The 16,823-nt window shown below is 37.3% G+C and overlaps 1 protein-coding gene and 1 long non-coding RNA gene across 9 annotated transcripts in view; one reads left to right on the top strand and one right to left on the bottom strand.

Annotated features, from left to right (window-relative positions):
- Positions 1-126: 126 nt before the first annotated feature.
- The window catches only part of LOC143145447 (uncharacterized), a 112,191-nt gene continuing 95,494 nt past the window's right edge, over positions 127-16,823 (top strand). For all 6 annotated transcript variants that reach the window (XR_012991680.1, XR_012991679.1, XR_012991684.1 and 3 more), the window contains exon 1: positions 127-412. This is a non-coding gene — a long non-coding RNA (uncharacterized LOC143145447). The remainder of the gene's footprint in view (positions 413-16,823) is intronic.
- The window catches only part of Sol1, a 636,201-nt gene continuing 628,156 nt past the window's right edge, over positions 8,779-16,823 (bottom strand). For all 3 annotated transcript variants that reach the window (XM_076308829.1, XM_076308831.1, XM_076308830.1), the window contains exon 13: positions 8,779-8,914. In XM_076308829.1, the coding sequence (XP_076164944.1) occupies positions 8,853-8,914 (62 nt within the window). In that variant the 3' untranslated portion in view covers positions 8,779-8,852. The remainder of the gene's footprint in view (positions 8,915-16,823) is intronic.

Genomic DNA, 16,823 nt, shown 5'->3' on the forward strand with positions numbered 1-16,823 from the left:
TATTCACGAGATAATATTTCGACAGAGTTTGAAATCCAGGTAACAACTTCCGAGCACGTGGTATGAATATCGAAGTACCAACGCTTACCGTCATGTGCCGCTACGTGTCCGAGGAAGAATCAAACGTCTCTTTTTGCGTTTGTTTCTAACAGTGCTAATTGTCCAATAAAGGAATCTAATGGTTTCACAATTGGTTAAAGTTCGATACATTTTTTCAATAGATTCACTCCGGTTGTGCTGGAAGCTATTAAATATTCTAGAAAATCCGTGATGGAGTATACGTAACGAAAGTGTAACAGGAAGTACGAGGTCTTCGAATGTCATCTATCTATCGCCCTATCTATTGCGCACATCGAGACGTTTGAACATCTTGAACGAACATGCTTATATTAAAGGATTCGAAGCAGCTCCCGTGAGTATTTGTTTCATTTAACACCTACCAATATTTGTACACGCATCGAGTAACGAGAATGATAAATCTAATCGTTTAAAAAACAATATGCAATTCTGGTAACACTTACGAAAAAAAGTGGGGTTAGAAGAGGCGTATTTTTCTCTCGATTCGAGCTATACAATAAACAAACCCGAACAATTTCAAAAATCTTATAAATTTTCATCCAAGCGTTCAATTACTATTTCCCGCCAAATCGATTACTAATACGATCATTCTTTCCTGTTGCACATTGATCCCAAGTTGCTCCATTCGGAGCAATAGTTTCTCCAGTAAATTTTCTCCCATTTGTATCTTCGTGCACCTGGCTACTAACCAAACTTGTTCAGGCAACGAACGCCCTTTATCCTTCCCAGTAGCGAGGTTCTCACGTTTCATTGTTAGAAAAATAATTTGGCTGAAACGGAGTAACGTTTCAACCGTCGTGGGAGCGATTACCGCGCTTCGTTCTGACATTCGTCTTGGTTCTAATTGCCGCGGATAATTATCCCAAACAGTTACAAACCGTTTGTACGATGCGTGGTAGGAGTGTTCTCGTTTGGTAGCTACTCAAGTCGGAGGATCTTTCTTTGCTTAACGATCCAGCGGAGTTATGGTGGAATTTCACCGGTATCGTGGCTTGTTTTCCCGCGAAAAGAACCACGGGAGGGGAGAGAACGTAAGACGCGAAATTGATGAACAGGTTTTCGTGGTAAATCCACAAAGTGGTTCTCGAGCGGTGAACTTCCGCGGAAGTTTCTGCCTATTCGATATTCTGGTCGGTCTGCGTTTTCGAGTTAAACGGCTGACGCGATGGCCGGTTCAAGTAACGCTACGCCACTGCAAAATTGCCCGAATATAATGCTCCAGTGGTTTTCAAACTTTCCGGTCCTTGGAGCCCTTTGCGCTTTTGAAAATTCTAGTCGCGAAAAAAAAAAAGAAACTTTCACGTAGCTTTCATACCCGACGACGTTTACTGAAAAAAAAGTTGAAACTTCGAGGAATTTTGCATCGATACGTTTCGTTTTATTTATCGATAAGATAGCGAATGCTTAATTGCGACGAATTCGTTGAACGTATCGCTTTTCGTTTACCTTTGAAGTTTAGCTATATTTTATTCACGTATTACCTGTTTTATCGCGTATTTTATTACGCATTTTATTACGTATTTTATTACGTATTTTAAATGTACGTAACGTTGTGTCTCGTTTTACTTTATTTATCGATAAGGTGGCGAACGTTTAATTGTAATTTATTATTTGTATTGTTTTTTTTTTTCAATTTTAAACGAGCGGGGCGGGATTTCTGGTAAGAATGATCGAGTGGTTGTATGCTTCTTTCTCATTTGCATTTATTAAATCATTTCTGACTTCTCTTAAATAATGTTCTGATAATTTATTATATTTGTATTGCACGTAATCGAGTACCTCTTATTACTAAACTTAACAAAAACTATTCAGTTCTATTTGGATTAGGATCTAGTGAAATGAAATGTATGAAAAATAGAAGAAATATCTGAGAGTGTCGGTTGATAAAAGTTAGGAGTATTACATGATAATGTTAAATTTAGTTGCGGGGAGATTTCGATGATTCTGGTTACATTTGAAAATTGATAGTACTAAGCTTAGAAATTGTGTCTAGAAATCCTAATAAAAAAATATATCCAGAAACTAATAACTTTAGAAATATTCGGCCGTTTAATTTGTAAGTCAATAGCTGCACGATTGTACATGATACAGATGTTGACGAAATTTTTGTTCAACAAATGCTAATGAAACAAAATAAAGTAATAAAACAGATACACGTATTAAAAAGTCTCTGTTAATTGTCAACACAGTGATATCCCGAGATATTATTCATCCTACACCATTTGTAATCGTACACCGAGCTATTAACTTACAAACGAAAAAGCTGAGTATCTCCGAAACAACTTGTTTTTGAACGAATGTTCGACACGATTTGATTGTTTCTTGCAACGAGGTTTATCAGTTACAAATTATAAATTTATATTACTTCAATGGTTTCCTTCAATTTCCAACTCAGTGTAATTCTATCAAATTAGCCTCTAATCACTGTGGTTAAATACATCTTCTCAATAATAATCTGCAAACTTTGACTAGGTAATTTGCTTTTCAAATAAACTCAGAGTTTAAATACAATAATAAAAACACCAACAAAAAGACCTTTCGATTACAATTAAATAAATTTATATTACTTCAATGGTTTCCTTCAATTTTCAACTCGGTGTAATTCTATTAAATTGGCCTCTAATCACTGTGGTTAGATACATCTTCTCAATTATAATTTGCAAACTTTGACCAGTTGATTTGCTTTTCTTTACGCTCCAAATAAACTCAGAGTTTAAATACAATGATAAAAACACCAACAAAGATACCTTTAGCTTACAATTAACATTTTCTATTAATCAATTATCCTTAATCGATCTTGAATGCTTTCGATCCGAAAGAAAAAGGAACAATTCACTCCGATCTGAAACGATCGAGAATACTTCAGATTCGAAACGATCGAAATCCCCCCGTGGTCGCATTAAGAAAAAGATCATCACGTGTTTCGTATGGATTCGTATGCTAAGATTTATTAGGACAGTAACGATGATTGCATTACAGTTCAGTAACTTATGCGTGAGATGATTTTGGCAAGAGCCTCAAAACAGAATAAGAAAATACATCCGCCACCAGCGGATACCGTAGTCGTTGCTCCGATCAACGTCCGCGCCTTGTTCGGAGCAAGACTACGATGCTTTTGAGTAGTTTGAACCGCGGGACAAAGTGTGTGGAGCGCCCCAGGCGCGACTTCGTGAACTCGCAGATATCTGAGCGACACGCGGCGTGTAAGGATAAAAGTTTCTTCTTCCTCCTCTTCCTCGTCTTCGTTTTCTTTTTTCTCCCACGTTTGAATTTCTTTCGTTCTTTACATCGTTCACCCCCCTCCTCTTTGGTTTGTTTTTTTTCGTTTATGGGCTCAGGAACTTGCTGCTAGGCCGCCCCTGAACGTTCTGCCTAATTACGGAGCGCTCGTTGAGTCGTCGATCGCGAGTGGTTCGAAGTGTTAATTATTTTTTTTTTAATAACTATTCAGCTAGGTTTCGAGTCGTTCTTGTACACATAGATCCTTCATAAACGCATAGATGTCCGCACTAATCGTCGCGAACTCGACGCCGGTTACCTCGTCGTGGCAAATGAATTCCACATAGAACGACAATAAAGTATTCTGCCTATAGTTTCTCTCTCTTTTTTTTTTCTTTTTTTTTCTCATCCCCGAAAGCGGTCGCGTACCACCGAATCTCATCCGTCGTTCATTTTTTCTCTCTTTCCGCTCGACGTTTAAACGAGGGATCGTTAATTACGTTCGATCTTCGATCACGACGCGAAACGAACGAATTTACCGGTGTATCGCCTTAAATAAATACAGATACGAAATAGAGCGTGGAACGAAAGGGTACAATCAGTTGGAGATGGGCAATATTTTCATCTGGATAAAAGTTTCGAGCACGGAATAGAGAGATACAATTCTTTTTTTTTCAAAGTCTTGCTGCGTTGAATGGGGGGAAAAAAAAACAATTGAACATTTAAATCGAAACGAAGCACGTCTCGCGACGAACGAATGAAAATTTTAATCAACCTTGCGTTGGTTCTGAAACTTCATTTTTTATTCGAATAAAATTTTCCCCATCTCTGGACTCGGGGTGGGAACGAGCGAAAAGCTACGACTTACCGTTTCCTTTTCTTTTCTTTTTTTTTTTCTTTCTTTCTCTCAGTTAACTCCGTTACATCTGAGCACCTCGGTACGGAATAAAACGGTACGGCAATGTATTTAGTAGACAGCAGCTCGAACGGATTAAATGTAACAGTATTTACAACGTGGTACTTACATACAAGCATTTCATAGTGCCGATTATGTGTACAACTGTCTAATAGTGTTTCCGCCATCTTCATCTCTTATAGACAACATAGAAATAACAACGAACGGAAGTTTCTTTAACTCGCTCATATACATCGTACGCGTCTTGTATTCTCGTTCTTCTTTCGCTCTGTTTCTCTCTTTCTCGCATACACACACACACACACACACATACACACACGAACACGCGCGCGCTCGGGTGCATTCGAATCTTAATGGCGCAGTCACGCTATTTTTCATATATTTTTTTCTTCACTTTTTTTTTTTATAAATCAATCGGAAACTCGGGAGAAGTAGTCAACGTATTATAAACCTATTAAAAAATATTCACAGTGGTCTAACATACACAATGACAGTATTGCTCTACCTATTTCTTACGTATCACCGGATACGTAAGTTTGATATTGAATTCGTGAGAGTTCAATCTTCGTTAAACGGTGTGTCGCTGGATCGTTTAAATTCTTCGAACGATGACCATCGATGACGGTCGGGTTTTTTTTAATTTTTTTTTTAACCTTTTTCTGTTTTTTTTTTTCTCTCTCTCTCTCTCTCTCTCTCTCTCGGTTCTCCGCTCGCTAGCGGTGACGTTTCACGTTTGTTAACGTGGTTTCGTTTTAACGACGTTACTCCCGACTGACGGCGATCGTAATTGTAAAAATCCACCCGCCTTTTTGTTAGTGTTGTTATACTCGTCGCGATAAGCTCAGGGAAGCGAGCGATGGCTTGTTGTTCGCGAGTTTCCAGTTTGAAATAATTTTCTGGAAAAGTGGCGGATCTCTGCGCGATAAAGTTCTGGGGAACTGTCGTTAACTCTGAAGTTAATGACTTTCTGCCTCGCTGATGCAATGCCGATGCATTTCTCCGCGCGGCTCCACGGTCGCTTACATCGATCGTTAAACATTTATCTTTATTGATTGCTTGTTACGCGGGCGAAGTTTGAACGTTGAAATTTGTGTATCATATTTCATCCGTCAGCCTCTCCTCCACTACAGCTTGTTATTTTTGTTTGGTTTTTTATTAAGCTCTAGCAGCTCGCAGGTTTCGTTAACGGTTCAGTTTTCTTTCGATTGAGAGTTATGTTCGTCGCGGTAATTGTCGCCGATCTGCTCGATGGTACGTTGGATCGTGAAAGCAATTCGTGTACTTTGAATTCTTTTTTTTTTTTAATCTCGAACGATTTATGCGACACAGCGGAAAATTCGAGGAGAAGGTAGTTTGTTATCTGAGCTTTCGATCGGTACCGATTTTATTAAGAAATAAATAGTACAAGGTATCGTAATTGCAACTTTGAGAATAACGAGGGAACAACGATTCTGAACAACGAGAGAGCTTAGTTTTTCGTATTTTCGAAACATTTTTGAACATATTATTTTTTAGGGTTCCGAGTTATTGTAAAATAAAATGGTAGATTAATAAGGAACAGGATTCGTAATTGTAAGAGGTTACATGGATGGTGAACAAGTTGGAAATTTAGTATTCGTCGATTGTATTTTGAACGAAAATAAAAGACTTAAATAATAATTCCAAGTGGTCCGTATTTTAAAATAATTGCTTCCGTACGTACGGGATGACTCTGAATAAATGGGAAATATTTTTCATGTTAATGCTGCGCATAAAGATAAAGAAAAAAGTTTATATAAATATATATGTCCTGTGTTATTTTATTTTGTGACGTACAGCGAGTTTTTTTTCCCCGTAAATAATAATACTCCCAGCAAACAAAGCTGGTACTATTTATTCTGTTCAACTGTTTGCAAACAATGTCTGATTCTTTCACATGATTCATATCCTTTCGTAGTACTCTACGAATTGCATAGTTTAATTTGCCTTTCCGACAAGATCAATACCTGCCAAATTGCTATGTTGTCATTTATTGAAACATTGTGTGCGCAACGTCCATTGAAAGTGTTGACACTTTCCAATACAGTATTGAATAAACTTTTCGATGAATTCGTGAAAAACAAGGAAGAGTAATTACATGGATGACAAGGCATCTTCACGCATGGTAAAATAGAACATATATTTACATAACCTTTTGTCGTTATCCTTAGGCGCCGTATCGGTAAATAAAATACTTCCCATTTTTTCAGAGACACTCTGTACAATATTAAAAAAGAGAAATATAATAAGAATATTGAAGAGGAAACATTAAAGCGACAACTTTGAAAAGTTCGAAGCAATATTTAATGAAAATACCCGTTAAATTTAATTCAAAGATTTTTGAGAATACTCCCTGTAGTTTGTCCATGCACCTGTGCATTAAAAATATGCCCTTAATCGAAACGTTCCACGCATGCGCGTAGAAAGAAAGAAGGAATCCCTGGGTGGTTGGTTGTAGACCCCGATTTTGGGTTGTAGTGTGTTGTATGAACGCACGTGCAACAGAATAAATACCATCATAAAGTGTCGTGTATTGTAAAGTTATTTTACATTATATTTTTGTCACAAAGTGTATCAGATTGTTTTTTACATTGTTATTACAGATAGCCAAGATCCTACGAAATCTTTATTAACACCGATTACATATCAAACGTTACGGATACTTTTGTGACATGTTCTGTGTACCGATTCTATCGTACAATTTTATTGTTTAAAATTTCAATCACGATTATATCGTATTATTTCACATGTTTGAAAAATATGTCACGATTGAAAACTCAGATAACGAAGTATCTCATTCACACTTCCTCTATACTATTCTTTTTTTGCGATATACAAATCGTTTCGAATGAAAAGTTCACGCGACACGAACACCTGTGCGAATCGCTGTGCACGTAAATCGAACTACTGTGCAAAAAATGAGGCGGTTATCGAAGCATAACCGACTTGGACTAATTAAAATAAATAAAGAAAGAAATTCGTCGACGAGACATCGAAGATTTGGTAATTATTTGAAAACGAACACCGCGCAAGATTATACAGAACGTGCGTCCCAATTCTCTGAAGCATTTTTGCGCGATCAGAAAATTATTTCAAACCGTTTTTCAATATCCATTGGAACTGTAATCGTTCCGTTCGATCGTTAACGTTATTGCTTTTTCTTCGAATATTTTAATGTCGAACATCTCCCCGATTCAATGATCACTCTTAATAATATAATAGATACTCGTTCCAATTATCGAACACACACATATTTTATTAAATCCGACTAATTAAGCTTCCAACGTTGGTTTCGGATTGTTACCGTGTTTCTCTGTACCTCTTCGACATTTTAATCGCATCGAAAATCTCGATTGTAAACCGTTAACCGTAAATCCTCTTCTTTCTGGCACGTTTGAACGGCAATTCGTAACCGTTCGGCCAAACTATTCATGGTTCCACGAATAACTATATTTTTCTCGCGTATAATCAGACTTGTATACGTTTCCTAGTTAAACTAAGAAGGAATGGAAACATCACAGTCGTATAGAGGATGTAATAATAAATATGTCCGTAGTGTATCGTGTATTTAGGAAGGCGAATTCTTTTTTTCTTTTTTCTTTCTTTTCGTGTCTCTTTGTTCACTGTACGTATAACTTTCGAGTTATTCGTCGGACAGATAGTTCATAGCGATTTAATAAATTCGTTTACGTACGAGGAGGAAAAACATTAACAATTCAGCACTTCTGAATACGTCGCGCTACAACGAATCATAGACATATCCCATTACTTGTACAACTCCCCTAATATCCTCTCTGCGTACGTGTTCATTAAATTAAGTACACTAACAGGGAACTCCTCGAGCCGAAAATGAAAAGGTTACGAACGTGCACGAGATTGTTTGGTTAGATTGTACTGTGTTTGTTGGTCGTACTGGTCGCTCGAGTGGCGCGAGATTAATTTTAAAAGAAATGGTGAGAATATTTCATTTCTACGTTAAGTGTACCCTCTAATAATACTCGGTACACTCGTGGTACGTTTAAAGTATCGTAACACGGGAGTAACCGTTAAAATGCTGGATAAATATTCACGATACAATTCGTAATAAAAATCGTAAGACTGTTGGTCAACGTTCTTTTCGATTCTAGTTTATCGCGAAGAAAATAAGGATAAATCGTATCGTTAACGAGTCACGAAACAGAATCGATCCGAAAATTTCCAGCACAATTTTCCACTCTTCAAGTCATTTTCCAAGAAATGATCTTTCGTTCGGGTACCTGTGCACAGGTACCGAAATGTTCGTAATCTTTCGAATTTTCTCATCGAGAGTTCCCCCATGGTAAGTTCGAATACTTTATTGCCAGTAGAGTACGTTTCTCCGTGGTGGTCGTCGTAAAATGATGGAGAATGATCGTCATCGGGTTAGCGCGGTGATGAACCTAATAAATGAATTACGATGTCCCCGTGTGTCTTCTCGGGGGATCGGTTTTCCTATCCTTTTGGCAATATCAATGACGCAAACAATGTAGCCACTTTCCTTGGTACGCCGAATATAATGGAGGATTTTCGATGGCTCCTGTCCTCGAAGTTATAGTTCGTTGTAAATTGAGCCAAGACCCGTCCAAGTAGTTACCGATGGTGATTAAAGCGAAACTCGACCAAAGAGAAGGAGGCTCGTGAGCACCAGCGCCAGCAGTGTTGCACCTTTAACAAAAAATAAAGCAGACAGACTCGTGATTACCTTGACGCGATCGAGATAACGACGTTATAAAAATCTTTTTACGCTCTGCACCGGGTTGGCCGACATCGATCGGTGCCTCGACGTAAGGAAGAGCAGATACGCATCCGTGATAACGGTTACTAGCGATAAGAGAAATAATTTCTGATACGCGATATCCGGCTTCCTTACGTCCGAGTGTATGTGGTCGTTTACTGGAACGATTGCAACGGAACAAGGAGAAGCGGTCGAGGGAACAAGCTTAACGTGTATTGTACAATCGTCTGTCAACAAATTGTAAATCGATTCGAGGTTCGTTTCGTTACGATCGTACGAATGGTAACCGCAGGATCGAATATTTCGTTCGATGTATAGTTCGACCCTTTGAAAAAGATCCTCGCGGTGGGGGAACGCTAGCCCCGCCTCCTATCGGGCGATCCTACTCAATGATACTATTTTTTCTTTTAATTTATGATAATTGTTATAGATGTCAACTTTCTAGTTGGAAGAATTTTCAAGATAGTATGTATAGTGAAATTTATTCCCTAATTATATAGTATATGAAAGTATGTAATTGAAAAGGAATATAAAATTGTAGAAGAGAATTTATCATATTGGTTCATCCAGATTTATCCATAGAAATATTTGATATCAATTAACGGAAATTGAATGTTTAACACATTTCAATTCAATACTTATGTATGATTGATTTTTATTTTCTTACTATTGATATACTTACTATTAATTATATTTCATAGTAAGTATCAAAGTGTACGAATACTTGCTATTTATTAGTAATACGACGCTCGGTTCTTGTTATCCTTTAATAATTTCACTGGTTTTAAACAGTATCAGATAACACCCGAGAATGACAACGTTCGTCTCATCGTCCAGTCTCAGCCCTACCACTCAGACAACTCCCTCAGGGATTTTATCTAATACGAAGTAATGTAGTTATATCTACGAAATATAGTATCACACGGATGACTAAACGTGAACTGAATTCTCCCTAGTTTAGTTATCCCGGAAATATAACAATTTTATCAAAAATTCGATCTCTTTTACAACACGACACGTTTGCTTCGATATGCTTTAACTTTATCTTAAAATTTTTCCAACGAAGTATATTCTTTACCATATTTTTTTTTCAAATTTTTCCAACGAAGTACATTCTTCACTATATTTTGTTTAAACTCTCGGTGTGGAATTAAAATTGTGCAAATTGTTTTAAACAACAGACGAGGTAAAGTCAATTTAAATGGCAAAAACTTTACAGGTAATTACGTACCGTTGGCTCGATAAAGTCAATGTTAGCAGGGTTAGGTCATAAATCGAATTTAATCGATTTTTACACAGTATACGTACGTAGTGATCGACGAAACTCGGCTAACGCAACGAGGGAGTTAACTATATAAAATATAAAAATACATGGAATAAATACGAAAAGCGTTCATGCTCGTGTTATTAAAACGTATTGATAAATCATTAGTCGTATCACGCGATTTATTGCAATGCAATTAATACAATATTATTTATTGTCTGAAGTTGCCAATAAATAATATTGCATCGAAAATAACTCAAAAAAGTAATGTCGAAAACTTGTTATTATGATTAATTGATTGCATCGATTAACCATTTATCAATGTCTCGAATAAATGTTGTTTATTTTATAGTTGGAAATATTCACCGAGATTAGAAATCTAATGAACTTAAATAATCGATGGTATTGAACCTTCCAATGAATTGGTTACCAAGTTATCGGTAAACTTAGACCGATTAAAACGATCAGTATTAACACGCGATAAAATTAAAAATTTAAATGCAACGCGATCAAGGCTGAAACACCTCCGAAACATCGTTTTTCGCTTATTTAAATTTCAAATTTTATTGCGCATTAATGTCGATCGTTTTATCAGGCCGAGCAAGTTCACAAACAACTTGCAGTAATTTTAGATAATTAGACGATCCACTACGCCCATATTATCGAAGGCTAGCGATTAGTTAACTCAATACAATCGCACGTAAACGGGACAATTACGTTACAAAATTAATAGAAATGTTCTCTCGGTCACCGACAGTCGCTCCAAAATAAAAAATATTTTTCATCGTGCGTTCGATAATGTTCCATAACGAATTTCTCTTTAAAAATCACACTATCAAGTCGATATAATTAAATGATCATTTCAACGGTATCAAATAATTTTTCAAAAACCGAGTGACTTTTTCTCCGAGCATTTAGTTTCAAACCAGACGTTCGTATGAGTTTACAAGCGCCGAACGAACATTTATATCCTCGTAACAACGTACAGTGTGGTACGCTTTTACGACGAGGGGCCATCGCCGCGTTTCTCGCGTTGATCTGCATCGCAAACGACCTGCAGGGATTTTCGTTTTGTCGTGGCGCAGACCATTGGAAAAATCCAGCAACAAGGCACGACCAAACGTATAGTATACCTTGCAAGTAATTGCATTCGAAAGCACGCAGGGGGGGGGGGGTGAGGCTTGACGCGATGGTTTCTGTTTCATAATGAATCGCTACGTTACGAGATCCAACGCGATCGCGTCGTGGTAAATATTAGACGTTGATGACGTAATCAAAATACTGGATGCACACGAATGCAGTCGCATCGCGAACGAAGCGTCGAAGAGATCGCGATGGTAACCTCGTTTAGAAATACATCGAAATAGTCGCGTGAAAATCAATTGTGTTAGACTTGTGTTAGTTCGGAATGAGAAACAATCGTATTTTCAACCGATAGCGACTATCTGTAGATAGTTTAGAAATGTTTTCGAAATTTGAAAATTCGCAAAGTGGAATCGTTTTGGCAGCGAAACTAGTGGAAAAGAAACTCTCGTTTATTTATTAACAATTGAAAAATAATGCTCAGATATTGTTCAGGGTATCGTTCAATAGTCCTCTTGGTATCCTCGTAACATTGTCAATTTTTCGAATTTTTGTTTCAAATTTTACCGAGGTGTTCTCAAGATTGTACACGGTACGAAAATTAGAACTTACAACTCGCTTAAAAATAAATCGATTTTTTGGTCACGTAAAATACTGGACTGTAAATACGTCACGGCAATGTTCGGTTTGCAGCATGTTCGGAAACAATGTTGTCCAATTCAATTTTGTCAGCTGCATTCGGGACTCGGCGCGACTAATAATTGCCTTTGTTTGGTTTTCCCGAATTTTTTTTTTTGTTTTTTGCAGCAGCGAGGAAGGGGTTCAATTGCCGGCCCGGATTCTGTACAGGAGAATTGAGGCGAACACATTAATTACTTTCATGATCGACTAAATTGCAGGAGTTGATGCCAGAGAATCGTATTGTTTGCTCCGTTGTTTACGCCACTGCGACCGTTACATCCGTGCAATTTTCTTTTTTAATTTAACTTGCAATTTCCTTCGCAATTTTTCCACCGATTCTTCTCGCGTTTGGAAAATTTCGTTTCACTGGGGAGTAATCGCGAAGCGAGAAACGGCACTGATTGCTGCGAATTAGTCTTAATTATTTTTTTCAACGATGTGTACGTCGTGTGTAAATACAATGAATTTCTTTTGTTTAAATCCCTTGTAATTCCCAATACATTTATAAATTATTCTGAACATCGAAAAGATCATAGAAAGGAGGTGGAGGTGGCTACGAATTAGTCTTAATTATTTTTTTTCAACGATGTGTACGTCGTGTGTAAATACAATGAATTTCTTTTGTTTAAATCCCTTGTAATTCCCAATAGATTTCTAAATTATTCCGAACATCGAAAAGATCATAGAAAGGAGGTGGAGGTGGCTACGAATTAGTCTTAATTATTTTTTTCAACGATATGTACGTCGTGTAAGAAACACAATGAATTTTTTTCGTTTAAATCCCTTATATCTCCAATAGATTTTCAAATTATTATGAACATTGAAATGATCACAGAAAGTAGGTGGAGATGGCTACGAATTAGTCTTAATTATTTTTTTTCACCGATGTATACATTGTGTAAGAAACACAATAAATTTCTTTCGTTTAAATACCTTATATATCCAATAGATTTTCAAATTATTCTGAACATCGAAAAGGTCACGGAGAGTAGGTGGAGGTATAAATGTGAAATAAAATGACGCGGGTGATACACGATACGTGGGAAAAATCAAGTGTTATTCTACCCTCGATGGAATATTAAGTTTAGCGAACAAAGCGGAACTGTGTATTCCGTGCCGTGTAAACGGGCTCAATTTAAATTAATGTAAATGTTACCAACACACTATCGACATAATGCCTATCGCTGTTTGTACAGCGGATTGCAACTCGTATTTAATATGTCATTATATAAATTAAATTCATTAAATTAATGTACGGTTACGTTGTATTCACCCTCCACCCCACCATTCTCTGCTCACTTTGAACAACTACACTATTACCGACCACCTATACGTTATTAATTGCTCATATTCTCGCGGTCGATCGAAAAACCATCCACGATCCATTTGTTAGGTTCAACTTGTTGATCGTCCTAATATCTCCCGATTTTTTTCCTATCCCACGTTCCTCTGTTTTCTCGTCTCTTCGCGCCGCATCGTTTTTATATGCAAATGTAATTAGTTTTCACGTACGATCGCCGCGACAATTTCGAATATTATACCGCAATCCTATTACGGTAATTTCGATTCCATTTAACTTTCACGAGATTTAATCGAACAACCTATTTCGATTTCTTCCCTGGATTAATCTCTTCATCAATTTATTCATAAATTATGAAACACGAGCGTTCGACTGCGGATTACCGCGTACAGTAATGAATAGCGTTTATTAATCGTATCGATTACGCGGGTCAATCTAGATCCGAGGGCTGCGTGGCGAATTATTTAGTCGAGGAAATTGTTCAAAGAAGGATTTCACCTCGTGTAACCAACGATTCGGGAGATGTTATTTGGTAAATGATTAAAAGTTTACTACTGGGAGATTAATGTCACTGTTTAACTGTAACGAGAGTTTTAATTAACGAATAAAGACACTATTGTATCGTGATCAACCGTGATCGTATACTCATTTGCTTAGCTGCTCGAGATAAACAGTAGTCAGATCAACAAGGAGGATTGTATCGATTGCAACGACAAGAGGATTAGATTGATTGCAATGACACATGTCCAATTTCAAGATTTCCACGATTGTTCGCGATCTGTACGAAGATTTCTCGATTCGAGGTGCGAACGAAGTTTCGCGAAGTGTTCCCAGTAATGTTTACGCGTCTGTCTGCAAAAAAAAGCTTTCATGAAGAATTTGATTGGGGGACAAAAATGCTTCTATTCACTGAGGATTGTGCTTTCACTGGAAGGTATTTTGTGAGATCGTGTCAAAGAAAGAATCGACTTGGGAGACCTCACACCATTTGCCCTGTTGAGAAGAACTACTTTCACCTTTTAACACCTTGGTGGCTCGAATGCAAGGAGTCCGCTAGTATTCAATGGAAGTAGCGAAGTGTTCGAGCGTATCGCACGAATTTTTGTTCCTGTATCGCAACACTGCTTCAACGAAACGAAATTTTGGCATTCAATTCGTTAATATGATTTAGGACACACTGGACACGAGGTAGATACTAAATGAAAGCTTTACAAATTTTTAAGTTTTCACAAAACTTTACAAATTTTTATAAAATCATCGAAGTACAATATTGTGTATTGTTTGTTATTCTGCACTTGTTAGAAGCAATCAAGAGTGTAAGATTTAGGTCGATTCTTTGGTAATTTGATGCAACGATTATTAATGGTGGAGATAGTGAATTTAACGTGCAGAAAATATTTGCAGCGATGTTTGAATACAGTGTTGTGTATTGTTTGTTATTCTACACTTGTTAGAAGTGATCGAGAGTGTAAGATTTAGGTCGATTCTTTGGTAATTTGATGCAACGGTTACTAGTGGTGGAGATAGTGAAGTTAACGCGCAGAAAATATTTGCAGCGATGTTTGAATCGATAACATCGTTTGTGTTATCGAGCACTGGTTCACTTATCGAGGGAAAATTACGATCATTTAACGAGGGAATCCTGAACGAACATAAAATAATCGCAAGGCTCTAAAGAACGATTTTCAATCGTCACTATTTGCAAATGACACAGAGAGTAAAGTAGATATTCGTTGAGAGGGAAATTTTTTGCAATTCGAAACTAAATTGGGAGTTGGAACAGTCGTAGAACTTTTTTCATACGTTGAAATTAAATCGTCTAAATGGAACTTTTTTTTTCTCTAAAAAGTTCTCACTTTACAAGTTCGAATGGGAGCAGATAAATAAAAGTTCTTGTAAACAAAAGGTTTTCAACGAATAGAATTTATGGAATATAAGAATTGTTTTACAACGTTCGAATATTGTCGAACAAAATTCGTACGTACGGACGGTAAATATTTTATTTCACGAAACTTCTTCTTTATTGAAATTACGGTTTCCAAACTACTTTCATTAACTTTTTCGGCAAATAATCCTTCAAATAAACGTTTCCAAACGAACGAATTCCATTTCTCTCAAAATCGTAAAATCGTAACGAGAATTAACGACGGTAAATATATTACAACCAACAATATCCATTTGTTTTTTGATTCATTTCGTCGAACACAATGCTTCGAGCTGTAAAAAGAACGATTAAAAATTATTCATACATCGATGAAAAACATATCGATTCGATTCTAAGTAACCTTTGGAAACTCGTCCCAAAAAAACTCTAATTATTCCGTTTGCAAATGTTTACGACCGCGAGCAGAACGCAGTCGTGTTCCACGAGTTTCCAAATTCGATTTTTTTCGAAAAAAAAACGAAGCTCTGCGCGGAAAAGAATGTTACACCGGTACCTTCGATGTTATTTCCACGAGGAATTGTCCGCTCTTCGATTGTGCCTCGAATTACAACCCCCCGAACACCCCCGGAACCCGCCTCGCCAACCAGTATAAGAGACAATTCGCATCATTTATGGGATTACCTGATATTAAAGATATTGGATTGCGTTGCCAATTGAAGACGCGAAGGTAGATAACTATTAAGCGTCCAATAATGTCGAAAAAGTAACAAAAGCGGCTTGAATCTCGGGCATTCGGGCACGATCGCCGTTGAAAACGAATAACGGTTTCCTTTCGCGATTTAATTTGACAGGAGGGGGCGTGGATCGGTGGTAGGGGGGGGGGGGGCGATCGATATTAATTGATTTCACTCGACAGAGTGCGCGGGTCAGGTGTATCAATTTATGTTCGTGTACACGCGAAGACTCCATCGTGGGCGTGTCTGAGAGAATCGAAGGGAAAAGAAACAAGGACGACTGGTACAATTTAAAGTATATCGTCCAAAAAGGTTTCTGTAAGTTTGTTCGGCTTCCCTTTATGCCCGGAAAACTTGATTCTTGTCTTTACGATTGGTTTGTATACCGCCGTTTTTACATTGCATCCAAACGGCGTAAAAAGAATTGTCCGATGCGCGAAACGTGCTTTCTTTTTTTTTTATTATTTCTTATCTTCCTTTTTTTTTCTTCTACGTATCGCACACACGTTCACGGTACACGCGTAATATCGCGAAACACGAAAGAGATCGTACGGGATACTTTTAAAATAAAAATCTCACGATGTGCATACGAAGCACGTTCACCGTGTAAGTGCTTTTTTCTCGAAACCATTGTTCCGTTCATACTCCGGATGCAGTCTACGCGAACTGCTAGGGTTGCGATATTGTATCGATAGTAATTATTAAGAAATCGATGCAGCGAACTCTTAAATTCATTTAGAGTTTACTTGATAGAGTTTGTTACTTAATATTATATTTCAAAAAAAAAAAAGGTAAGCGTACTCACGCGGACGTTTATGTTCTCTTTCCTTCGATTTTTCTTCTCAGAGAAATGCACGCGTGGATCTGACTTCAATATTTCCAACGCAGAGTA

Source organism: Ptiloglossa arizonensis, chromosome 4 (genome assembly GCF_051014685.1).
Source record: "Ptiloglossa arizonensis isolate GNS036 chromosome 4, iyPtiAriz1_principal, whole genome shotgun sequence".
In the NCBI taxonomy this organism is placed as follows: domain Eukaryota; kingdom Metazoa; phylum Arthropoda; class Insecta; order Hymenoptera; family Colletidae; genus Ptiloglossa; species Ptiloglossa arizonensis.